Source organism: Oncorhynchus mykiss, chromosome 6 (assembly GCF_057628025.1).
Source record: "Oncorhynchus mykiss isolate SJ-2025 chromosome 6, ASM5762802v1, whole genome shotgun sequence".
Taxonomy (NCBI): Eukaryota; Metazoa; Chordata; class Actinopteri; order Salmoniformes; family Salmonidae; genus Oncorhynchus; species Oncorhynchus mykiss.
This window is the reverse complement of record NC_143027.1, coordinates 313,510-341,319: the sequence shown is the minus strand read 5'-3', so window position 1 is coordinate 341,319 and position 27,810 is coordinate 313,510. Positions and strand designations below refer to the sequence as shown.

The 27,810-nt window shown below is 42.3% G+C and overlaps 1 protein-coding gene across 9 annotated transcripts in view; it reads right to left on the bottom strand.

Moving 5' to 3' along the window:
* The window catches only part of LOC110525129 (electrogenic sodium bicarbonate cotransporter 1), a 375,195-nt gene that overhangs the window by 133,914 nt on the left and 213,471 nt on the right, over positions 1-27,810 (bottom strand). For 6 of the 9 annotated variants that reach the window (XM_090239263.1, XM_090239262.1, XM_036979188.2 and 3 more), the window contains 3 exons: positions 17,925-18,085; positions 11,542-11,694; positions 8,716-8,792 (listed from right to left, as the gene is read on the bottom strand). In XM_090239263.1, coding sequence (XP_090095389.1) covers positions 8,716-8,792; positions 11,542-11,694; positions 17,925-18,085 — 391 coding nt within the window. Of the gene's footprint in view, positions 1-8,715; positions 8,793-9,418; positions 9,515-11,541; positions 11,695-17,924; positions 18,086-27,810 lie in introns of all 9 variants that reach the window. The other 3 variants (XM_036979187.2, XM_036979185.2, XM_036979183.2) reach the window with 1 other exon arrangement.

Genomic DNA, 27,810 nt, shown 5'->3' with positions numbered 1-27,810 from the left:
TATGGATCTCCATTAGTTCCTGCCAAGGCAGCAGCTACTCTTCCTGGGGTTTATTATGGATCTCCATTAGTTCCTGACAAGGCAGCAGCTACTCTTCCTGGGGTTTATTATGGATCCCCATTAGTTCCTGCCAAGGCAGCAGCTACTCTTCCTGGGGTTTATTATGGATCTTCATTAGTTCCTGACAAGGCAGCAGCTACTCTTCCTGGTGTCCAGCTACATTACGACAGTTATATACAATTAAACATCTGACTCTAACGCAAGGTTAACTCTCTGAGGGAGACTAGTGTGATCTGAGATCAGACACCTGTCAGACTGTCTAGCAGACATGAACATCAAGTCAGATCAGATGATCTGAGAACACCTGTCAGACTGTCTGTGCATTACATTTCACCCAATAGACTTTCAGAATAGACATTCAGTGAATCTAAGTGCATCTAATACAGTTTAGTTTTCAGATAAAAACGTGAACAGCAGTCAAAGAGAAGGAGACATCACAAAGTCAACCAACTATAAAACATAAGTAAACCCATTGGACAGAGTGCATAATGGTCAGACATTCTCTGGCCAAATTCATGTCACAGAAAACCATTTCAAATTCTCTGTGGTTCAAATATACTCCTGGTAATATCCACCCTCCCTATTAGAATAACAACAATGTAATGACACTGTTAGTCAGCAGGGTGAGAAAGTAAAACCAAAAGTATCCAAGTCAAATCTGGACTGCCTATTTGTCTAGGGCTGTTGACTGACTGACTGACTGACTGACTGACTGACTGACTGACGGACTGACGGTTTAAATCATTAAAATCCAGACAGAGAATATTTACACAAGAAGCAATCTAATATCACAGTCAAAACTCTCCGTCGTTTAGTTAAGTTCACCATTCTGCGATTCTCAGACAGACAGACCGAGATCCCAAAGTCATACACCAGGGAGCAGCAGAGATACCCAACATGACCCCCCCCCCCCACCCTCCTCCTCCCACCCACCAATCTGCCTCTGAATCAATCTGTCACAAAGCAACGACTGTTAGATTACCAACCCCATTCCCAGGAGTACAGGCCACTTCCTGCTGACAGATGTGGGCAATGACAGAACACAAAATCTCTACATTGACAGAAATCACTACACTGAAAGAACGTAAAACAAACTACACTGTCAGAACACAAAAACTTGACACCGACAGAACATAGAAGACAATAAATACATTGACGGAACAGAGAACGTCTAAACTGACAGAACAAAGCACAAACTACACTGACAGAACATAAAAAACATTAAACTGAAAGAATGTAGAACACAGTATACACTACACTGACAGATCATAGAACCTCTACAATGACAGAACATAGAACCTCTACACTGACAGAACATAGAACACACTACACTGACAGAACACACTACACTGGCAGAACACAGAACACACTACACTGACAGAACATTGAACACACTACACTAACAGAACATAGAACACACTACACTGATAGAACATTGAACACACTACACTGACAGAACATAGAACACACTACACTGACAGAACATAGAACACACTACACTGACAGAACAGAGAACACACTACACTGATGGAACACACTACACTGACGGAACATGGAACACACTACATGGACAGAACACGGAACACCCTACACTGACAGAACACGGAACACAGTACACTGGCAGAACACGGAACACACTACACTGACAGAACATAGAACCTCTACATTGACAGAACATAGAACATGTACATTGACAGAATATAGATCCTCAAAACTGACAAGACCAAGAACACACTACACTGAGTGAAAATAAATCCTCCACATTGACAGAACATAGAACTTCCATACTGACAGAACATAAAACTCTACACTGACAGAACATAAAACTCTACACTGACAGAACATAGAACACACTACACTGCCAGAACATAGAACACACCACACTGACAGAACATAGAACACACTACACTGATAGAACATTGAACACACATATGACAGAACATAGAACCTCTACACAGAGTGAGAATAAATCCTTTACACTGACGGAATACACTACTCTGACAGAACATATAACTGCCACACTGACAGAACATATAACTGCCACACTGACAGAATATAGAACTGAGAGAACATAGAATATACTACACTGAAAGAAAATAGAAAACACTTCACTGATGGAACACAGAAAACACTACACTGACAGAACATAGAACACAGTACATTGACATAACATATAACCTCTAAACTGACAGAATACAGAACACACTACACTGACAGAACATAGAAGCTCTACACTGACAGAACATAAATCACACTACACTGACAGAACATAAAACACTCTACACTGACAGAACATTGAACCCCTAAACTGGCAGAACACAGAACCTCTACACTGACAGAACATAGAAAACACTACACTGACAGAACATAACATCTCTACACTAACAGAACATAGAACACACTATACTGACAGAACATTGAACACAGCACACTGAGTGAAAATAAACCCTCTACATTAACATAACACAGAACCTCTAAACTGACAGAACATTGAACACACTACACTGACAGAACACAGAAGCTCTACACTGACAGAACATAGAACACACTACACTGACGGAAGATAAAATCTCTACATTGACAGAACATAGAACACGCTACACTGACAGAACATGTCTGGACCTCTGGCAGTCTCTATGGGGGTGCCACAGGGTTCAATTCTTGGACCGACTCTCTTCTCTGTATACATCAATGAGGTCGCTCTTGCTGCTGGTGAGTCTCTGATCCACCTCTACGCAGACGACACCATTCTGTATACTTCTGGCCCTTCTTTGGACACTGTGTTAACAACCCTCCAGGCAAGCTTCAATGCCATACAACTCTCCTTCCGTGGCCTCCAATTGCTCTTAAATACAAGTAAAACTAAATGCATGCTCTTCAACCGATCTCTACCTGCACCTACCTGCCTGTCCAACATCACTACTCTGGACGGCTCTGACTTAGAATACGTGGACAACTACAAATACTTAGGTGTCTGGTTAGACTGTAAACTCTCCTTCCAGACCCATATCAAACATCTCCAATCCAAAGTTAAATCTAGAATTGGCTTCCTATTTCGCAACAAAGCATCCTTCACTCATGCTGCCAAACATACCCTTGTAAAACTGACCATCCTACCAATCCTCGACTTTGGCAATGTCATTTACAAAATAGCCTCCAATACCCTACTCAACAAATTGGATGCAGTCTATCACAGTGCAATCCGTTTTGTCACCAAAGCCCCATATACTACCCACCATTGCGACCTGTACGCTCTCGTTGGCTGGCCCTCGCTTCATACTCGTCGCCAAACCCACTGGCTCCATGTCATCTACAAGACCCTGCTAGGTAAAGTCCCCCCTTATCTCAGCTCGCTGGTCACCATAGCATCTCCCACCTGTAGCACACGCTCCAGCAGGTATATCTATCTAGTCACCCCCAAAACCAATTATTTATTTGGCCGCCTCTCCTTCCAGTTCTCTGCTGCCAATGACTGGAACGAACTACAAAAATCTCTGAAACTGGAAACACTTATCTCCCTCACTAGCTTTAAGCACCAACTGTCAGAGCAGCTCACAGATTACTGCACCTGTACATAGCCCACCTATAATTTAGCCCAAACAACTACCTCTTTCCCTACTGTATTTAATTTATTTATTTATTTTGCTCCTTTGCACCACATTATTTTTAGTTCTACTTTGCACATTCTTCCATTGCAAATCTACCATTCCAGTATTTACTTGCGATATTGTAATTACTTTGCCACCATGGCCTTTTTTTGCCTTTACCTTCCTTCTCACCTCATTTGCTCACATCGTATATAGACTTGTTTATACTGTATTATTGACTGTATGTTCGTTTTACTCCATGTGTAACTCTGTGTCGTTGTATCTGTCAAACTGCTTTGCTTTATCTTGGCCAGGTCGCAATTGTAAATGAGAACTTGTTCTCAACTTGCCTACCTGGTTAAATAAAGGTGAAGAAAAAAAAAAAAAAACATAGAACCTCTACATTGACAGAAGATTGAACACACAACACTGATGGACCACAGAACACACTCCCCTGACAGAACATAGAACACACTCACTGACAGAACATAAAACACACTAAACTAACAAGATAGATAGAACAAACTGCACTGACAGAACACAGAACCTCGACACTGACAGAACATAAAAACACTACACTGACAGAACAAAGAACACACTCACTGACAGAACACGAAACCTCTACACTGACAGAACACAGAACCTCTAAACTGACAGAACATAGAACACACTCACTGGCAGAACATAGAACACACTCACTCTACACTGACAGAACCTCTAAACTGACAGAACACGGAACCTCTACACTGACAGAACACAGAACCTCTAAACTGACAGAACATAAAACACACTCACTGACAGAATATAGAACGCAGTACACTGACAGAACATAGAACCTCTACACTGACAGAACATAGAACCTCTACATTGACAGAACATAGGACACACTACACTGACAGAACATATAACGCTCTACACTGACAGAACATAGAACACACTACACTGACAGAACACTCTACACTGACAGAATATAGAACACACCACACTGAAGGAACATAGAACACACTACACTGACAGAACCTCTACACTTATATCACTTCCTGAACATTCCAGTTGAGACATGAAGAGTAAAGTCCCCTCCTGCTCCACACTGAGAAAACAGAACACTTTACAAGTGACTAAAGTCGAGAGAGGAAGTGTGAGAAAGACTGTCCTTATCAGATCGGTTGTCTACATAAATGATGTGAAACATCCTTATCAGTTTCTCTCAGATGGAAAGAAAGCCAGTGGAATATTAGAGGAGCTTGCCTTGATTTCAGGGGGAATGACTCAACTGAACTGAGTTGGACTGAAATAGATGAATGACTGAACTGAATTGGCCTGAGACAGAATGAATGATTCAACTGAACTGAGTTGAACCGAAAAAAAAAGATTTAACTGAACTGATCAGGACTGAACCTGACTGTAACGGCTTTCGTTGGTGGTAGAACGAGTTGACCAAGGCGCAGCGTGGAAAGTGTTCATGGTTTTAATTAAAAAAAACACTCAAACAAAATAACACCCTGACCTAACCAAGCATAGAGAATAATAAGGATCTCTAAGGTCAGGGCGTGACACTGACTGAATAATTTAACTGAACTGAGTTGGACTACATGGAACTCTCTGCCACCCCAGGTAACTTAAGCTGGCAGCACAACCAGATAAAAAAGGGATAAAATAACACCTTATGGCATGACGGACTGTTAAGAGACACATTTTTATATATTTTGTATTATATTTTGCATTGTATTATGTAGTGTTATGTATTTTATTTATTGTGTTTTGTTTCCTGTTTGGACCCCAGGAAGATAATTGGGGATCCTAATAAGATACAAAATATTTAATACTAAACTGAGCTGAGTTAGACTTAACTACACTGACTGAACGGATTAGGACTGAAATTAACATAATCATTTTACTGAACTGAGTTGGATTGAACTAGACTGAATGACTAAAATGAATTGAGTTGGACAGCACCTGTTACATCTGCTCCTGCCAAGCCCTCTACTTCTCATCCTATGTCTCTCTAACCTGCTGCCACTCCCCCAGTGCTCTCTCCATCTCTCTCTCTGAGTGGGTGTATGTGATTGTGTGAGTGGAAACAGGTGTGCTGGAGGCAGAGAAGATCCCCACCAGCTGCAACCTGTTCCATAATCAAGACCTCTACAAAAGCCCTGCCACTTCCATGCTGCCAGATCGTAGCATCTGCCCAGTCAGTCTGTGTTTCAAGCCATTTGTTCCTGCATAGATCTTGTTGTGCCTGTTTTTCCCTAGCCTGACACTGATTTTCTCTCCGCTACAGTTCCATCAGTAGTGACTTTGGTCCCGGGCTCCAGTCACTCGTCTCGTCAGTCCTGCTTCCCTGTCCTGGAGCCCCGCTCTACTGCTTCCATGGATTCTGCTCCGGACCTGCTTACCCTGGCCCTACTCCCCTTGCCTCAGCCTCAATTCCTGGTTCCCTACTACCCACCCGAGCTTCCCTTGGCCTGCACCACAGCTGTTCAATAAATACCATAGTTACCTTATCCCTGTCTCCCCGCCTGAGTCTGCACCTGGGTTCACCTGCTCAACCATGCGTAACAGCACCAGAATGAATGATTCAACTGAAACAATTTGGATTGAACCAGACTAAATTATTCAACTGAACTGATTAGGGCTGAATGATTCAACTGAACTTAGTTGGAGAGCACCAGAATGAATGACTCAACTGAACTGAATTGGAGTGAGCAAGAATGAATGACTGAACTGATTAGAGCTGAACCAGACTGAATGATTCAACTGAACTTAATTGGATTGAACCAGACCCCTGTAAGCCAATAAATTATCCAACTGAACTGAGACAGACTGAACAAAAATAAATGATTCAACTGAACAGATCAGGACTGAACCAGACTGAAAGATTCAACCGAACTGAGTTGGACTGAACGATTCAACTGAACTAATTTGGACCATGCACCTTGGTGGGTTAGGGAGGAGGTCAATGCACCTTGGTGGGTTAGGGAGGAGGTCAATGCACCTTGGTGAGTTAGGGAGGAGGGCCATGCACCTTGGTGAGTTAGGGTTGGAAGAGGTCCATGCACCTTGTTGAGTTAGGGTTGGAAGAGGGCCCATGCACCTTGTTGAGTTAGGGTTGGAAGAGGTCCATGCACCTTGGTGAGTTAGGGTTGGAAGAGGTCCATGCACCTTGTTGAGTTAGGGTTGGAAGAGGTCCATGCACCTTGTTGAGTTAGGGTTGGAAGAGGGCCATGCACCTTGTTGAGTTAGGGTTGGAAGAGGTCCATGCACCTTGTTGAGTTAGGGTTGGAAGAGGTCCATGCATCTTGTTGAGTTAGGGTTGGAAGAGGGCCATGCACCTTCGTGGGTTAGGGTTGGAGGAGGGGCATGCACATTGGTGGGTTAGGGTTCGAGGAGGGCCATCTGTGCACCTTGGTAGGTCAGGGTTGGAGGAGGGCCATGCACCTTGGTGGGTCAGGGTTGGAGGAGGGCCATGCACCTTGCTGAGTTAGGGTTGGAGGAGGGCCATGCACCTTGGTGGGTCAGGGTTGGAGGAGGGCCATGCACCTTGGTGGGTTAGGGTTGGAGGAGGCCCATGCACCTTGGTGGGTTAGGGTTGGAGGAGGGCCATGCACATTGGTGGGTTAGGGTTGAGGAGGGCCATGCAACTTGGTGGGTTAGGGTTGGAGGAGGACAATGCACCTTGGTGGGTTAGGGTTGGAGGAGGGCCATGCACCTTGGTGGGTTAGGGTTAGAGGAGGGCCATGCACCTTGGTGGGTTAGGGTTGGAGGGCCATGCACCTTGGTGAGTTAGGGTTGGAGGAGGGCCATGCACCTTGGTGGGTTAGGGTTGAAGGAGGGCGATGCACCTTGGTGGGTTAGGGTTGAAGGAGGGCCATGCACCTTGGTGGGTTAGGGTTGGAGGAGGACAATGCACCTTGGTCGATTTACTTTGGACAATCATAATCACCCATAAGGCAAGCACATAGTGGTTTCCCCTGTTAGCCTTCCTGGACTATAGCTAACCCTGTAGCTAATGCTGTTAGCTTTTCTATACTGTATCTAACCCTGTTACCCTTCCTGGACTATAGCTAAACTTGTAGCTAACGCTGTTAGCTTTTCTATACTGTAGCTAACCCTGTTATCCTTCCTGGACTGTAGCTACAGTGAGCCAGTGGAAAAGTTCCAATGGCTGGTCAGATAACCCAGACCACAGTGCATAGAGCAGGCAGACAGGGATCAGCAAGACAGCAGAAATTGTACTAACATTGTGTCACTATGCTTCAGTGACACACTAAACCACTGACTATTAAATATATATTTCATATCAATAACCAGGTTTCTATCCAACCATTTTATGCGGATGAATTAAGTGAGGCATAAAACAATCCACAACCAGGCTTATGAAAACAGGAAATGTCAGTACAATCTCGGAAATTTAAACAGACAATTTGATTATTCGACATGGAAGGATCTTTATGTGTCTTTAAAATGTATAAGATGAGAGATGGCTGGGTGGAAACACAAATATTGTTATAATAACCATCTGAGTCATGATGACATGTTGTGTAGTCCTCCCACTACGACCCTGGGAAAGCATGCAGTTTATTAGGCTACAGATTAAATAAATTATGATGAACTTCACATGGTGGTGAAAGTGCACTGTAATGAGCTTGATGCTCCTTTCCAATAAATATTGAGGGTCTTAATCTGGTGACATGATGATGCTTGAATGCCGTTAGACAAATACAAATATTCTCTCTCTTATCCATAATAATCCCATCATGTAGGCTAGTTTACCTGCACTATCTGCCAGCTGTTGGCTAGAGAGCACGTGCCAAGACCAGCGTGGCACAGTTGCTATTTAACACAATAGTTTTTATGACGTAACCATCGGTAGAGTTGAAAATATTTTCTTTATGCAGAATATTCACATGAAAATATGTTGCCAATTGGATGGAAACCTAGCTGGTTTCTCCCTAGGTAACTAGGTCCAGTAACTATTGAAGTTTAAACAGCTAACATTCTCTAAAGAACACAGTTACTGACACTTGTTTGGAACATTGAACGGAGAGGTCAACCAATGGAAACTCACCTGGTCTTTCTCTGGTTTGTCGGAGATGTCGTTCATGCTGCTTGAGGCCAGGTTCCGATGTGTGGTGGCTGGACTGCCTATGAGTGAACAACAGCCTTGAAGGTTAACAACCTACTCTGCTGTTAAATACTGGACTGAATGGAGACAGCAAAACACACAGTGTACCAGCCTACACTTCAAATTGCAGGGTGGAGATACTGCTGAAGGCAATACATCTGTGAACATAAATCTGATGCCACTGTAGTGATTCAACAGTTTGTTACCTCGTTCCTCTGGATAGATCGAGGGGGACAGTCCATTTGATGCACCCAGAGGAAAATGGCATTGTCTATGTTGTCACTGGGGAAAAATACCTTCTCAAAAAGTAGGGTGTGAATAACATTCAGACTTGGTGTTAATCTGTGTGGACTAAGTATACTGAAGTGTGGACTGGGTAGAATGGACTAAATTTGGATGACAACTGTCAGAATTGAATTCCAGTCATCTAAGATCTATCATGGAGGACAGATAAGCGGCTCTATTCTGGCCTAATGAGGCAGATTCCTCATGAAAGAAAATAACTTCTGTGTGATAGGATACAGTGGGGGAAAGGGGACAGTTGGTTGTTTGGCTCTATGGACCAACAGTAGCTCCAGAATTCTAATGAGAACATACTTGGCCAGTCTATGATGCTGGAGATCTACAATACAGTAGCATGACTTACTAAGCCAGTCCATGCTGGGGCTTCGTTGGGTCTGCAGCTCCTCCATTGAGGCACGGACTGTTAGACAAGGCACTGAGTTTTCAAGCGGACTACGGGCTTAAATGGCAGAACCCAACCCGTGGAAGACAGAAGTAAAGGGAGCAGGAGGAATGGAAGAAAGGAAAGAAAGAAGGAGGGAGAAAAATTGTGGATTAATCAAGGGCAAGTGTTAGTTAGACAGACAGATGCAGTGGAATTATACAGTGTTAGTTAGACAGAATCGAATGAGTAAGGGTAGGGTTAAAAGAGAAGCAGATAGAACAGGACGTGATAGATTAACTGGTGAAGCAAAGTGAAAGATGGTTATCTAGAAAGAACAGAGTTTCGGGTTGGACATACTTAGTTACATTGGATCTGTAATGTTAGACCACAATACTGACCTACCAAGCAAAAGGCAGTAACTGCTCATTTGGTCGAAAATGAGTTAGTCATTTTTGCTACATTATATAAATGCTTAATCTCATGGACAAGTATCCTGCCTCTATTGTATTGTGTTCAGGAGAACATGGGGGTGATGTTAGCAGTAACTGTATAAAGTTAGTGTGAAACCAACCTGCTATTATATAGTGTATTTTATTGAAAACCAAAGCTAGATGATACACACAAATCGATGTGAAAAATTCTACCAAATAATTAAAATGTCCTTTTCACCACTACAACAACATATCAATAAAACAGATCGATGACTTCCATGTTCCATTAACCAATCATTGTCATAAATGTCAGAGCAGGTAATAAATGATTATTTACAGACCCAAGGTTACCTGGGCAACCGATCGATCACCTTCCATGTTAAATAACATGAAATCGGTTCCAACCATATATTTATTTGATTTATCATTGATTAATATAATCAAACAAACATCTGTGTGTGATGATGAATTCAGTGTTATGATTTTACAGCAATGAAAGATGAAATGAAAAGTTCAACTCCAGAACAGCCTCAGCTTAACTAAATTAATTCTACATCTAAACTGATGTGAATGACTTGGTTCTGCTGTTCTGCAATAGAGCATCCATGTTCAATAAGGAACTATGTTCAGTACAGTTCACTTGAGGTTTAGGACTTTTCGTTCCATTTCTTAAATGTGAATATTATGCAAACTTGCACATTTAAAATCTGGCCCTACTATCTTAATTTACTCTACAGAATCAACCAATCTGGTCCTACATGTTCAACAGCTATCTTAATTTACTCTACAGAATCAACCAATCACATGTTTTCACATCTAACTAACATGTGGAATGTTTCCTAATGCCATGTATTGGTGGACCCCTCTGTCTAGGAATCTCAACTCTTCTATTAAAGGTGATGTGTGCTAATGGAGGGGGCAGTAAAGGTTCACTGATAGAACTCTACATTGTCCGCCTGTCCACCAAACTTTTCACAAGAAATAAAAGAAACCTGTGTCGAGAACACAGACACCAAAAACAAGATATTTTCCAAAATATTGATGCCTAACATTGATGGGGGAAATTTAAAAAAACATGGCAGATTAAAGGTGACACCTGTAACAGCATTATCCAGGTTGGTAAAGACACAGCACCAAACTGGCACCTGTAACAGCATTATCCAGGTTGGTAAAGACACAGCACCAAACTGGCACCTGTAACAGCATTATCCAGGTTGGTAAAGAAACAACACCAACCTGGCACCTGTAACAGCATTATCCAGGTTGGTAAAGACACAACACCAAACTGGCACCTGTAACAGCATTATCCAGGTTGGTAAAGACACAACACCAAACTGGCACCTGTAACAGCATTATCCAGGTTGGTAAAGACACAACACCAAACTGGCACCTGTAACAGCATTATCCAGGTTGGTAAAGACACAACACCAAACTGGCACCTGTAACAGCATTATCCAGGTTGGTAAAGAAACAACACCAAACTGGCACCTGTAACAGCATTATCCAGGTTGGTAAAGAAACAACACCAAACTGGCACCTGTAACAGCATTATCCAGGTTGGTAAAGACACAGCACCAAACTGGCACCTGTAATAGCATTATCCAGGTTGGTAAAGACACAGCACCAAACTGGCACCTGTAATAGCATTATCCGGGTTGGTAAAGAGCCTACTTGCACTGGAGACCGTCTTGCCGATGTCAGCTAGCGAGCGCAGGTTGGACTTCTTTGTCTGGTGTCGATGTTTCCGTAGCAACGTGTACGTCACCTTGTCCTTTAGCTCCGCCTTCAGCAGACCGCTCTCTATCTGGCTGTTTGTGATCAACTCTGTTAGAGACAGAGCAAGATGGAGGGATGGAGGAGCAGAGGAATATGGAGGGATGGAGGAGCAGAGGAAGATGGAGGGATGGAGGAGCAGAGGAAGATGGAGGAGCAGAGGAAGATAGAGACAGAGAGAGAAGGAGGGATGGAGGAGCAGAGGAAGATGGAGGGATGGAGGAGCAGAGGAAGATGGAGGCAGAGAGAGATGGAGGGATGGAGGAAGAGAGGAAGATGGAGGGATGGAGGAGCAGAGGAAGATGGAGGGATGGAGGAGCAGAGGAAGATAGAGACAGAGAGAGATGGAGGGATGGAGGAGCAGAGGAAGATGAGGGATGGAGGAGCAGAGGCAGATAGAGACAGAGAGAGATGGAGGGATGGAGGAGCAGAGGAAGATGGAGGGATGGAGGAGCAGAGGAAGATGGAGACAGAGAGAGATGGAGATATGGAGGAGCAGAGAGAGATGGAGGGATGGAGGAGCAGAGGAAGATAGAGACAGAGAGAGATGGAGGGATGGAGGAGCAGAGGAAGATGGGGGGATGGAGGAGCAGAGGAAGATGGAGGGATGGAGGAAGAAAGAAAGATGGAGGGATGGAGGAGCAGAGGAAGATGAAGGGATGGAGGAGCAGAGGAAGATAGAGACAGAGAGAGATGGAGGGATGGAGGAGCAGAGGAAGATGGAGGAGCAGAGGAAGATAGAGACAGAGAGAGATGGAGGGATGGAGGAGCAGAGGAAGATGGAGGGATGGAGGAGCAGAGGAAGATGAAGACAGAGAGAGATGGAGGGATGGAGGAGCAGAGGAAGATGGAGGGATGGAGGGGCAGAGGAAGATAGAGACAGAGAGAGATGGAGGGATGGAGGAGCAGAGGAAGATGGCGGGATGGAGGAGCAGAGGAAGATGGAGGGATGGAGGAGCAGAGGAAGATAGAGACAGAGAGAGATGGAGGGATGGAGGAACAGAGGAAGATAGAGACAGAGAGAGATGGAGGGATGGAGGAGCAGAGGAAGATGGAGGGATGGAGGAGCAGAGGAAGATAGAGACAGAGAGATGGAGGGATTGAGGAGCAGAGAAAGATGGAGGGGTGGAGGAGCAGAGGAAGATAGAGACAGATGGAGGGATGGAGGGATAGAGGAGCAGAGGAAGAAATCACTATAGCTGACAAGCTAGCAAAGAAGGATAACACTGTTTAGAAAGTTACTTTCAGTTTTCTGGCTTTGTACGTTGACATATCCTAAATATATTTTTTCAACAGATGGATTTATCGGTGTTAAAAGAGAGCAGGTATGCTAATAGGACAACATGGCTGCTGATGTCATGCTTTGTATTTATACTTCGTAACATCAACAACAATATCGACGACAATACAGTGTTCATGACATCACTGTGACTCAGGCAACTTTAAAAATGAATTTGATTGAAATTTGATGTATATAGTTAGAGTAACTGTAAAGCAGCTTTAAAACTATGCCAAGACACTACCAGTATGTTGTCCAAAACGATTCACTATCAGAGAGAGAGAGAGACATCTAGTTTGACCAACAGACTGGAAACAAACATAGAAAGACAACAGTCAGAAAGGACGGACAACCACCCAACACATTGAGGGTGTTCTATTCAATACCTGTAGGTGTACCACCACCCAACACATCGAGGGTGTTCTATTCAATACCTGTAGGTGTACCACCACCCAACACATCGAGGGTGTTCTATTCAATACCTGTAGGTGTACCACCACCCAACACATTGAGGGTGTTCTATTCAATACCTGTTGGTGTACCACCATCCAACGTGTATATAGCCTCATTATTATTATTTTTTTACTTAAATGTATTTTGTAAATATTTTCTTAACTCTATTTTCTTAAAACTGCATTGTTGGTTAAGGGCTTGTAAGTCAGCATTTCACGGTAAGTTCTACACCTGTTGTATTCAGCGCATGTGACAAAAAAAATTGATTTTGATTTGACTTTCTTGATTAGAAATGAGAAAGTCCCTGGTTTGATTTGATAGATTAGAAATACCTTGTCCTATCTTAAGAACAAAATGGAAAGCCTGTTCCAAGTCCCTGGTTTGATTTGATAGATTAGAAATACCTTGTCCTATCTTAAGAACAAAATGGAAGGCCAGTTTTCAGTCCCTGGTGCTACATGAGAGTGTCTTGCCACGGAATCTCCTCACAGCTCAGTCTAAGGTATTTAAAAAAAAAAGTGGGTCAGAATCCTGAACAAGGTTAGCGACCCCAGGCTCTTTCTGATTGCTACAGGCTCTAATGGCCAATCCTTTAGATAGCTGGCCTCCTAGCAGGGACCGGATCCCCTCACACAGCCCAGCACACAGCATTACTGCACATAAATCAATTAAAGTGATATATCTTCCTCTCCATCTCGTCTCATCCCCTCCTCCTCCCCTCCGTCCAGAGCCAACGGGCCAATGAGATAGGAGGGAAAAGAAGGATGAGACATAGCGAAGAGAGATATGAGGTGAAGGGAAAGGAAGGGATCATCATTAAGGAGGAGATTGTAAATGGCATTCCTCTTCCCTCCCTCCCTCCCTCCCTCCATCCCACTCCATCCCTCCACCCCCTCCCTCCATCCCTCTACACCCTCCCTCCATTCCTCTACCCCCTCCCTCCATTCCTCCACCTCCATCCCCCCATCCCTCCACCCCCCTCCCTCCATTCCTCTACCCCCTCCCTCCATTCCTCCACCTCCATCCCCCCATCCCTCCACCCCCCCTCCCTCCATCCCACTCCATCCCTCCACCCCCCTCCCTCCATTCCTCTACCCCCTCCCTCCATTCATCCACCTCCATCCCCCCATCCCTCCACCCCCTCCCTCCATCCCACTCCATCCCTCCACCCCCTCCCTCCATCCCTCTACACCCTCCCTCCATTCCTCTACCCCCTCCCTCCATTCCTCCACCTCCATCCCCCATCCCTCCACCCCCCTCCCTCCATCCCACTCCATCCCTCCACGCCCCTCCCTCCACCCCACTCCCTCCACCACCCCCTCCATTCTCCCATTGTACTTCAAACTCAACCATTAAAGTCAATTCTTTAACATGTACAGTATATTCAGGCATGTGTTTTGGGCACTTGCTCTTGTACAGTAAATGTATTGGTATTTACGCTTTACCCTCTAGGAAGTCTTGTAGAGAACATTACTAAGCATGGTTTCAATGTAACTAGACTGACCCTGTGCTTGTGGCCTCAGGGTTAGGGTTATTCAGGGAAGAGGGGGAAGCTCTTTGCTGTGCTGAACAGAAGCACTCAGCGGTGAACCTGCTCTGCTATAGTGGCCAAGCTGAAAGAACATCACTAAACTGAGCTAGATATATCACAAAGAACAGGCCCAGTGGAACCAAGTCAATGGACTGCAGCCTGAAGCATCCATGGGCATATCATTTATAGAACAGACATGGCTATTGAAACCAATTGAACAACTATCAACCTAAGATATAATTGCTCACCACTTTCAAGTATACCTCCTTTCAGTGTTCTGTAAAGCACATGGACAGTCAAATAGTAAGTCCCTATTTGTGGTCCTCTGTAGTACAGTTGGTAGAGCGTGGCTCTTGCAACGCCAGGATAGAGGGTTCAATTCCTGGGAATACCCATACGTAAGCAACATATGCATGCATGACTGTAAGTCACTTTGGATAAAAGTATCTGTTAAATTGCATATATTATTATTGTATAGTGTATATGGAGTAGAACTGGGCTGGAATAAGTCACTAAACTGTATACGGACTAGAACTGGGCTGGAATAAGTCACTAAACTGTATACGGACTAGAACTGGGCTGGAATAAGTCACTAAACTGTATACCGAGTAGAACTGGGCTGGAATAAGTCACTAAACTGTATACGGACTAGGACTGGGCTGGAATAAGTCACTAAACTGTATACGGAGTAGAACTGGGCTGGAATAAGTCACTAAACTGTATATGGAGTAGAACTGGGCTGGAGTAAGTCACTAAAATGTATACGGACTAGAACTGGGCTGGAATAAGTCACTAAACTGTATACGGACTAGAACTGGGCTGGAGTAGAAGTCATAATGTAGTAAAGTGATAATATGGTCAGTCATAATGTAGAAAAGGTCTGGTCAGTCATAATGTAGTAAAGGTCTGGTCAGTGTATGGTCAGTCATAATGTAGTAAAGGTCTAGTCAGTGTATGGTCAGTCATAATGTAGTAAAGGTCTGGTCAGTCATAATGTAGTAAAGGTCTGGTCAGTGTATGGTCAGTCATAATGTAGTAAAGGTCTGGTCAGTGTATGGTCAGTCATAATGTAGTAAAGGTCTGGTCAGTCATAATGTAGTAAAGGTCTGGTCAGTGATAATATGGTCAGTCATAATGTAGTAAAGGTCTGGTCAGTCATAATGTAGTAAAGGTCTGGTCAGTGTATGGTCAGTCATAATGTAGTAAAGTTCTGGTCAGTGTATGGTCAGTCATAATGTAGTAAAGGTCTGGTCAGTGATAATATGGTCAGTCATAATGTAGCAAAGGTCTGGTCAGTCATAATGTAGTAAAGGTCTGGTCAGTGTATGGTCAGTCATAATGTAGTAAAGGTCTGGTCAGTCATAATGTAGTTAAGGTCTGGTCAGTCATAATGTAGTAAAGGTCTGGTCAGTGTATGGTCAGTCATAATGTGGTAAAGGTCTGGTCAGTCATAATGTAGTAAAGGTCTGGTCAGTGTATGGTCAGTCATAATGTAGTAAAGGTCTGGTCAGTGATAATATGGTCAGTCATAATGTAGTAAAGGTCTGGTCAGTCATAATGTAGTAAAGGTCTGGTCAGTGTATGGTCAGTCATAATGTAGTAAAGGTCTGGTCAGTCATAATGTAGTAAAGGTCTGGTCAGTCATAATGTAGTAAAGGTCTGGTCAATGTATGGTCAGTCATAATGTAGTAAAGGTCTGGTCAGTCATAATATAGTAAAGGTCTGGTCAGTGTATGGTCAGTCATAATGTAGTAAAGGTCTGGTCAGTGATAATATGGTCAGTCATAATGTAGTAAAGGTCTGGTCAGTCATAATGTAGTAAAGGTCTGGTCAGTCATAATGTAGTAAAGGTCTGGTCAGTCATAATGTAGTAAAGGTCTGGTCAGTCATAATGTAGTAAAGGTCTGGTCAATGTATGGTCAGTCATAATGTAGTAAAGGTCTGGTCAGTCATAATGTAGTAAAGGTCTGGTCAGTGTATGGTCAGTCATAATGTAGTAAAGGTCTGGTCAGTGATAATATGGTCAGTCATACTGTAGTAAAGGTCTGGTCAGTCATAATGTAGTAAAGGTCTGGTCAGTCATAATGTAGTAAAGGTCTGGTCAGTCATAATGTAGTAAAGGTCTGGTCAGTCATATTGTAGTAAAGGTCTGGTCAATGTATGGTCAGTCATAATGTAGTAAAGGTCTGGTCAGTCATAATGTAGTAAAGGTCTGGTCAGTGTATGGTCAGTCATAATGTAGTAAAGGTCTGGTCAGTGATAATGTGGTCAGTCATAATGTAGTAACGGTCTGGTCAGTCATAATGTAGTAAAGGTCTGGTCAGTGATAATATGGTCAGTCATAATGTAGTAAAGGTCTAGTCAGTGTATGGTCAGTCATAATGTAGTAAAGGTCTGGTCAGTGATAATATGGTCAGTCATAATGTAGCAAAGGTCTGGTCAGTCATAATGTAGAAAAGTGATAATATGGTCAGTCATAATGTAGTAAAGGTCTGGTCAGTCATAATGTAGTAAAGGTCTGGTCAGTGTATGGTCAGTCATAATGTAGTAAAGGTATGGTTAGTCATAATGTAGTAAAGGTCTGGTCAGTGTATGGTCAATCATAATGTAGTAAAGGTCTGGTCAGTGTATGGTCAGTCATAATGTAGTAAAGGTCTGGTCAGTGATAATATGGTCAGTCACAATGTAGTAAAGGTCTGGTCAGTCATAATGTAGTAAAGGTCTGGTCAGTGTATGGTCAGTCATAATGTAGTAAAGGTCTGGTCAGTCATAATGTAGTAAAGGTCTGGTCAGTGTATGGTCAGTCATAACGTAGTAAAGGTCTGGTCAGTGTATGGTCAGTCATAATGTAGTAAAGGTCTGGTCAGTCATAATGTAGTAAAGGTCTGGTCAGTGATAATATGGTCAGTCATAATGTAGTAAAGGTCTGGTTAGTCATAATGTAGTCAATCATAATGTAATAAAGGTCTGGTCAGTCATAATGTAGTCAGTCATAATGTAGTACATGCGTTTTCTTACCAACGACCTGCGGCAGCGTGAAGGCCTCCAGTTCCAGCATGATGGTTCCTTTCTCGATGCAAGTCCGGAGCTCCATCAGGCTGTGGAGCGACAGCGTGGCCACGTGGGGTTTACTCCAACGCTCTCCTCCCTTCTCCACCTTCTCCTCAAACTTGATCCACCTGGGGGTGGACATGACAGGTTTCACCATTCATATACCTTGTTATATTACACCATCTTCATATACCAAGCATGTAACAGTGCAAGATGTCAGTACAGCAATATTACAAGCTAAACAGTTTATTAAAGGCATCTTAATAACTTCTACGAGATCACGTTCCCCATGTCCATCATCGAGTCATATGTTGATACTGATAGATTCTAAAAAGACCCAGTGCATTGGGATAGGCTTCTGGTTTCAAATTTGAATTATTCTACAATGTTGACGACGGATCAGCTCTCAGTCATATGTGATTATCTAACACTGCTAATAGCCATTTTGAGGCGGATTATTCTAATAATGTCTCAATAACGCACTGAATCACAGATTGTGGTTACACATCATGAAATACAGTATATTGAGGCAAAAAGTACATATTCTAGCTACAGTAGCCTACAATTAGAAAAAATAACTCTATTGAACATAACATGTATTTCATGATTGAGATCACTTTGAGATATCAGCTGATGTAAGAAGGGCTTTATGAATAAATTTGATATATGTAGTCAGTAATTGTGGCGGTCACAGAGAGACAGATAAACATCTTGATTCTATAAACATCTTCATTCTATGGGTGGCAGGTAGGCTAGCGGTTAAGAGTATTGGGCCAGTAACCAAAAGGTTGATGGTTTGCGTCCCTGAGCCGACTAGGTGAAAAATCTGTTGATGTACCCTTGAGCAAGGTACTTAACCCCAATTGCTCCTGTAAGTCACTCTGGATACGAGCTTCTACTAAAAAAAAAATGAGTGGCAATCTTCTGCGAAAGGGCAAAAACACATCTAACAAATCACTTAGCTGTTCCATGAGTGGTCTGATGCTGTCAGTAAATAACAAGTGTTTTCAAGTGCAATTTCAGTAACAATGGTTTTGGGAAACAGCTTGGAGGTTTAATCATGCTCCGCAAAGGTTCTAACAATGAACTTAGCCTTAAGCTTAGATTCCATCGCTATGGGAAACCAGGTCCTGGTCCATAACCTTGATCAACACTTGAAATAGCCCAGCTGTAAAGACATTGTAAAAACTAGGCTACTTTCACTTGGCAGGTTGTAAAGAGGTTGATCTAACAACACATTGGAAGAATCAAGGAGAAGGAGAGAGTGATTAAATACTATGTTTGATCTCTGAAGTCCACCGGAGAAATACTGTTCTGATCAGAACAGTGAGTTCAGTGGGATGATTAACACTAACCCTAATTACTGTTGATTAACCCTAACCCTAATTACTGTTGATTAACCCTACCCTAATTACTGTTGATTAACCCTAACCCTAATTACTGTTGATTAACCCTACCCTAATTACTGTTGATTAACCCTACCCTAATTACTGTTGATTAACCCTAACCCTAATTACTGTTGATTAACCCTAACCCTAATTACTGTTGATTAACCCTAACCCTAATTACTGTTGATTAACCCTAACCCTAATCACTGTTGATTAACCCTAACCCTAATCACTGTTGATTAACACTAACCCTAATCACTGTTGATTAACCCTAACTACTGTTGATTAACCCTAACCCTAATTACTGTTGATTAACCCTAACACTAATCACTGTTGATTAACCCTAACCCTAATTACTGTTGATTAACCCTAACCCAAATGACTGTTGATTAACCCTAACCGTAAAAACTGTTGATTAACCCTAACCCTAATTACTGTTGATTAACCCTAACCCTAATTACTGTTGATTAACCCTAACCCTAATTACTGTTGATTAACCCTAACCCTAATTACTGTTGATTAACCCTAACCCTAATTACTGTTGATTAACCCTAACCCTAATTACTGTTGATTAACCCTAACCCTAATTACTGTTGATTAACCCTAACCCTAATTACTGTTGATTAACCCTACCCTAATTACTGTTGATTAACCCTAACCCTAATTACTGTTGATTAACCCTAACCCTAATCACTGTTGATTAACCCTAACTACTGTTGATTAACCCTAACCCTAATTACTGTTGATTAACCCTAACCCTAATCACTGTTGATTAACCCTAACCCTAATTACTGTTGATTAACCCTAACCCAAATTACTGTTGATTAACCCTAACCGTAAAAACTGTTGATTAACCCTAACCCTAATTACTGTTGATTAACCCTAACCCTAATTACTGTTGATTAACCCTAACCCTAATTACTGTTGATTAACCCTAACCCTAATCACTGTTGATTAACCCTAACCCTAATCACTGTTGATTAACCCTAACCCTATTTACTGTTGATTAACCCTAACCCTAATTACTGTTGATTAACCCAAACCCTAATCACTGTTGATTAACCCTAACCCTAACTACTGTTGATTAACCCTAACCCTAATCACTGTTGATTAACCCTAACCCTAATGACTGTTGATTAACCCTACCCTAATTACTGTTGATTAACCCTAACCCTAATTACTGTTGATTGACCCTAACCCTAATTACAGTTGATTGACCCTAACCCAATTACTGTTGATTAACCCTAACCCCAATTACTGTTGATTAACCCTACCCTAATTATTGTTGATTAACCCTAACCCTAATTACTGTTGATTAACCCTAACCCTAATTACTGTTGATTAACCCTAACCCTAATTACTGTTGATTAACCCTAACCCTAATCACTGTTGATTAACCCTACCCTAATTATTGTTGATTAACCCTAACCCTAATTACTGTTGATTAACCCTAACCCTAATTACTGTTGATTAACTCTAACCCTAATTACTGTTGATTAACCCTAACCCTAATTACTGTTGATTAACCCTAACCCTAATCACTGTTGATTAACCCTAACCCTAATTACTGTTGATTAACCCTAACCCTAATTACTGTTGATTAACCCTAACCCTAATTACTGTTGATTAACCCTCACCCTAATTACTGTATATTAACCCTAATTACTGTTGATTAACCCGAACTCTAATCACTGTTGATTAACCCTAACTCTAATTAGTGTTGATTAACCCTAACCCTAATTACGGTTGATTAACCCTAATTACTGTTGATTAACCCTAACCCTAATCACTGTTGATTAACCCTAACCCTAATCACTGTTGATTAACCTTAACCCCAATTACTGTTGATTAACCCTAACCCCAATTACTTTTGATTAACCCTAACCCCAATTACTGTGGATTATCCCTACCCTAATTATTGTTGATTAACCCTAACCCTAATTACTGTTGATTAACCCTAACACTAATTACTGTTGATTAACCCTAACCCTAATTACTGTTGATTAACCCTAACCCTAATCACTGTTGATTAACCCTAACCCTAATTACTGTTGATTAACCCTAACCCTAATTACTGTTGATTAACCCTAACCCTAATCACTGTTGATTAACCCTAACCCTAATTACTGTTGATTAACCCTCACCCTAATTACTGTTGATTAACCCTAATTACTGTTGATTAACCCTAACCGTAAAAACTGTTGATTAACCCTAACCCTAATTACTGTTGATTAACCCTAACCCTAATTACTGTTGATTAACCCTAACCCTAATTACTGTTGATTAACCCTAACCCTAATCACTGTTGATTAACCCTAACCCTAATCACTGTTGATTAACCCTAACCCTATTTACTGTTGATTAACCCTAACCCTAATTACTGTTGATTAACCCAAACCCTAATTACTGTTGATTAACCCTAACCCTAATTACTGTTGATTAACCCTAACCCTAATTACTGTTGATTAACCCTAACCCTAATCACTGTTGATTAACCCTACCCTAATTATTGTTGATTAACCCTAACCCTAATTACTGTTGATTAACCCTAACCCTAATTACTGTTGATTAACTCTAACCCTAATTACTGTTGATTAACCCTAACCCTAATTACTGTTGATTAACCCTAACCCTAATCACTGTTGATTAACCCTAACCCTAATTACTGTTGATTAACCCTAACCCTAATTACTGTTGATTAACCCTAACCCTAATTACTGTTGATTAACCCTCACCCTAATTACTGTATATTAACCCTAATTACTGTTGATTAACCCGAACTCTAATCACTGTTGATTAACCCTAACTCTAATTAGTGTTGATTAACCCTAACCCTAATTACGGTTGATTAACCCTAATTACTGTTGATTAACCCTAACCCTAATCACTGTTGATTAACCCTAACCCTAATCACTGTTGATTAACCTTAACCCCAATTACTGTTGATTAACCCTAACCCCAATTACTTTTGATTAACCCTAACCCCAATTACTGTTGATTAACCCTACCCTAATTATTGTTGATTAACCCTAACCCTAATTACTGTTGATTAACCCTAACCCTAATTACTGTTGATTAACCCTAACACTAATTACTGTTGATTAACCCTAACCCTAATTACTGTTGATTAACCCTAACCCTAATCACTGTTGATTAACCCTAACCCTAATTACTGTTGATTAACCCTAACCCTAATTACTGTTGATTAACCCTAACCCTAATCACTGTTGATTAACCCTAACCCTAATTACTGTTGATTAACCCTCACCCTAATTACTGTTGATTAACCCTAATTACTGTTGATTAACCCTAACCGTAAAAACTGTTGATTAACCCTAACCCTAATTACTGTTGATTAACCCTAACCCTAATTACTGTTGATTAACCCTAACCCTAATTACTGTTGATTAACCCTAACCCTAATCACTGTTGATTAACCCTAACCCTAATCACTGTTGATTAACCCTAACCCTATTTACTGTTGATTAACCCTAACCCTAATTACTGTTGATTAACCCAAACCCTAATCACTGTTGATTAACCCTAACCCTAACTACTGTTGATTAACCCTAACCCTAATCACTGTTGATTAACCCTAACCCTAATGACTGTTGATTAACCCTACCCTAATTACTGTTGATTAACCCTAACCCTAATTACTGTTGATTGACCCTAACCCTAATTACAGTTGATTGACCCTAACCCAATTACTGTTGATTAACCCTAACCCCAATTACTTTTGATTAACCCTAACGCCAATTACTGTTGATTAACCCTACCCTAATTATTGTTGATTAACCCTAACCCTAATTACTGTTGATTAACCCTAACCCTAATTACTGTTGATTAACCCTAACCCTAATTACTGTTGATTAACCCTAACCCTAATCACTGTTGATTAACCCTACCCTAATTATTGTTGATTAACCCTAACCCTAATTACTGTTGATTAACCCTAACCCTAATTACTGTTGATTAACTCTAACCCTAATTACTGTTGATTAACCCTAACCCTAATTACTGTTGATTAACCCTAACCCTAATCACTGTTGATTAACCCTAACCCTAATTACTGTTGATTAACCCTAACCCTAATTACTGTTGATTAACCCTAACCCTAATTATTGTTGATTAACCCTAACCCTAATTACTGTTGATTAACCCTAACCCTAATTACTGTTGATTAACTCTAACCCGAATTACTGTTGATTAACCCTAACCCTAATTACTGTTGATTAACCCTAACCCTAATCACTGTTGATTAACCCTAACCCTAATTACTGTTGATTAACCCTAACCCTAATTACTGTTGATTAACCCTAACCCTAATTACTGTTGATTAACCCTCACCCTAATTACTGTATATTAACCCTAATTACTGTTGATTAACCCGAACTCTAATCACTGTTGATTAACCCTAACTCTAATTAGTGTTGATTAACCCTAACCCTAATTACGGTTGATTAACCCTAATTACTGTTGATTAACCCTAACCCTAATCACTGTTGATTAACCCTAACCCTAATCACTGTTGATTAACCTTAACCCTAATTACTTTTGATTAACCCTAACTCTAATCACTGTTGATTAACCCTCACCCTAATTACTGTTGATTAACCCTAACCCTAATTACTGTTGATTAACCCTAACCCTAATTACTGTTGATTAACCCTAACCCTAATTACTGTTGATTAACCCTCACCCTAATTACTGTTGATTAACCCTCACCCTAATTACTGTTGATTAACCCTAACCCTAATTACTGTTGATTAACCCTAACCCTAATTACTGTTGATTAACCCTCACCCTAATTACGGTTGATGAGCTGCACCTGGTGCTGAGCTGAGTGGAAGAGGAACATTGCACATTATAAAACTGTCCTCAATAGAGCCCCACAGTGGACGTGTCATAATACCAATAAAACGGCCAAACAGGGTACCAATCATTTTTCCTCCATTCCTTAATCAATTAGGGGATTTTAGAAACACTTAAAATTGGCACGACCTGACCTTAGTTATCTTAGTTTTCTTTATTATTTTGGTTAGGTCAGGGTGTGACGAGGGTGGTATGTGTGTTTTTAGTCATGTCTAGGGTTTTTTGTATATCTATAGGGTTTTGGTTTGTCTAGGTAAATGTAGGTCTATGGTGGCCTGAATCGGTTCCCAATCAGAGGCAGCTGTTTATCGTTGTCTCTGATTGGGGATCCTATTTAGGTTGCCATATATATTCAGCTCTTTTTTTATTTAAATTCTTTTACTTTAGTTTATTTAGTAAATATTTTCTTAACTCTATTTTCTTCAAATCAAATTGTATTTGTCACATGCGCCAAATACAACCTTACCATGAACTGCTTAATTACAAGCCCTTAACCAACAATGCAGTTCAATAAATAGAGTTAATAAAATATTTACTAAATAAACTAAAGTAAAAAAAATCTAATCAATTAAAAAGCAACACAAGAAATGTACATAACAATAATGAGGCTATATACAGGGGCTACAGATACTACAGATACAGAGTCAATGTGCGGGGGCACTGGTTAGTCGAGGTAATTGTAAATTGACTTTGCATAGATGATAAACAGCGAGTAGCAGCTGTGTAAAAACAAACAAGGGAGGGGGGGGTTAAATATAAATTGTCCGGGTGGCCATTTGATTAATTGTTCAGCAGTCTTATGGCTTGGGTGTAGAAGCTGTTAAGGAGCCTTTTGGTCCTAGACTTGGCAGTCTGGTACCTCTTGCTGTGCCGTAGCAGAGAGAACAGTCTATGACTTTGGTGACTGGAATCTTGGACAATTTGTTAGGCCTTCCTCTGACACAGCCTAGCATATAGGTCCTGGATATCAGGAAGCTTGGCCCCAATAATGTACTGGGCCATATGCACTGCCCTCTGTAGCGCCTTACGGTCAGATAGGTCTCAGGTCTCCTCCCTATAGGCTGTCTCATCATTGTCGGTGCCGGTGACTGTTGTGTCATCAGCAAACTTAATGATGGTGTTGGAGTCGTGCTCGGGCCATGCAGTCGTGGGTGAACAGGGAGTACAGGAGGGAACTAAGCACGCACCCCTGAGGGGTCCCAGTGTTGAGGATCAGCGTGTCAGATGTTGCCTACTCTTAACATCTGGGGGCGGCCCGTCAGGAAGTCCAGGATACAGTTGCAGAGGGAGGTGTTTAGTCCCTGGGTCTTTAGTTCAGTGATGAGCTTTGTGGGCACTATGGTGTTGAACGCTGAGCTGTAATCAATGAACAGCATTCTCACATAGGTGTTCCTTTTGTCCAGGTGAGAAAGGGCAGTGTGGAGTGTGATTGAGATTGTGTCATCTGTGGATCTGTTGGGACAGTAAGCTAACTGGAGAGGGTCTAGGGTTTCTGGCATGATGGTGTTGATGACCAGCCTTTCAAAGAACTCAATGGCTGCTACGGGGCGGTAATCAGTTAGGCAGGTTAGCTTCGCTTTCTTGGGTACAGGGACTATTGTGGTCTGCTTGAAACATGTTGGTATTACAGACTCGGTCAGGGAGAGGTTGAAAATGTCAGTGAAGACACTTGCCAGTTGGTCCTTGCCAGTTGGTATCATATAGTGAATATGACTTATATGGTTGGAAGAGGAGACAGTGTTTCCAGTGATGAGCTTGAACTGGGTCTTGGGAGAGGGAGGTTTTTCAGGGAGTTGCCAAAGACCACAGCCAGAATTATAGATGTTGTAGATTCACCAATATTTTGCTCAACTCGGGTGCCTAACGACACACCCTCAGCTCCTGTAATTATGCCTAGTGACACCCTCTTAGATAGTTCAGAGGTGGCCAATCCTGACTTGGGAATTCTTATCACACAACTCGCTCATCAGATAGGACAGTCTATATCAGCTCAGATTAGGAAGGAAGGTGAGAGGAAGGAGGATAGAGGGGCACATGCTCAGAGCACCAGTGCAGGCCAGACATTTACTGCCTCACCCTGCCTTAATTTATCTGGATTAAAGTTGGTCATGCAGTCTGATGTGAGAGAGCCCCCATGCTTCAGACAGGATGGGTCTGACAAGTACTCCGTACACCTGTTTTGGGGCTTGTCTCCACCCCCCTCCAGGAGTTGCCCATGATCCCCATTATCCCCAGTGTACTTATACCTGTGTTCTGTTTGTCTGTTGCCAGTTCCTTTTGTTTTGTCAAGCCTACCAGCGGTTTACCCATACGCCTGTCTGTCTCTAGTTCCTGTTTTCTTGCATTCCTGTTTTTTTGACTATTTTGCTTGCCCTGACCCTGAGCCAGCCCGTCGTTCTGTACCTTGTTTTACCACCCTGGATTACTGACCTCTGCCTGACCCTGAGCCTACCTGCCGTTCTCTACCTTTCAGACTCTGCTATGGATTACTGACCTCTGCCTGACCCTGAGCCTGCCGTTCTCTACCTTTCAGACTCTGCTATGGATTACTGACCTCTGCCTGACCCTGAGCCTGCCGTTCTCTACCTTTCAGACTCTGCTCTGGATTACTGACCTCTACCTGACCCTGAGCCTGCCTGCCGTTCTCTACCTTTCAGACTCTGCTATGGATTACTGACCTCTGCCTGACCCTGAGCCTGCCTGCCGTTCTCTACCTTTCAGACTCTGCTATGGATTACTGACCTCTGCCTGACCCTGAGCCTGCCTGCCGTTCTCTACCTTTCAGACTCTGCTATGGATTACTGACCTCTGCCTGACCCTGAGCCTGCCGTTCTCTACCTTTCAGACTCTGCTCTGGATTACTGACCTCTACCTGACCCTGAGCCTGCCTGCCGTTCTCTACCTTTCAGACTCTGCTATGGATTACTGACCTCTGCCTGACCCTGAGCCTGCCTGCCGTTCTCTACCTTTCAGACTCTGCTATGGATTACTGACCTCTGCCTGACCCTGAGCCTGCCGTTCTCTACCTTTCAGACTCTGCTCTGGATTACTGACCTCTACCTGACCCTGAGCCTGCCTGCCGTTCTCTACCTTTCAGACTCTGCTATGGATTACTGACCTCTGCCTGACCCTGAGCCTGCCTGCCGTTCTCTACCTTTCAGACTCTGCTATGGACTACTGACCTCTGCCTGACCCTGAGCCTGCCGTTCTCTACCTTTCAGACTCTGCTATGGACTACTGACCTCAGCCTGACCTTGACCCTGAGCCTGCCTGCCGTTCTCTACCTTTCAGACTCTGCTATGGATTACTGACCTCAGCCTGACCCTGAGCCTGCCTGCCGTTCTCTACCTTTCAGACTCTGCTATGGCTACTGACCTCAGCCTAACCTTGACCTGTCATTTGCCTGCCACTCTGTTTTTGTAATAAACTTTTGTTACTTCGAAACTGTCTGCATCTGGGTCTTCTCCTGAGCCATGACACATGCAAACTTTGATAAGTCTACTTGTTCATGTGCTATCGCAGAACACTCAGACAACAGACCGCAACACCCACCTAACCAACGGTACTCTTCCAAGAAACACTGCAAGGTG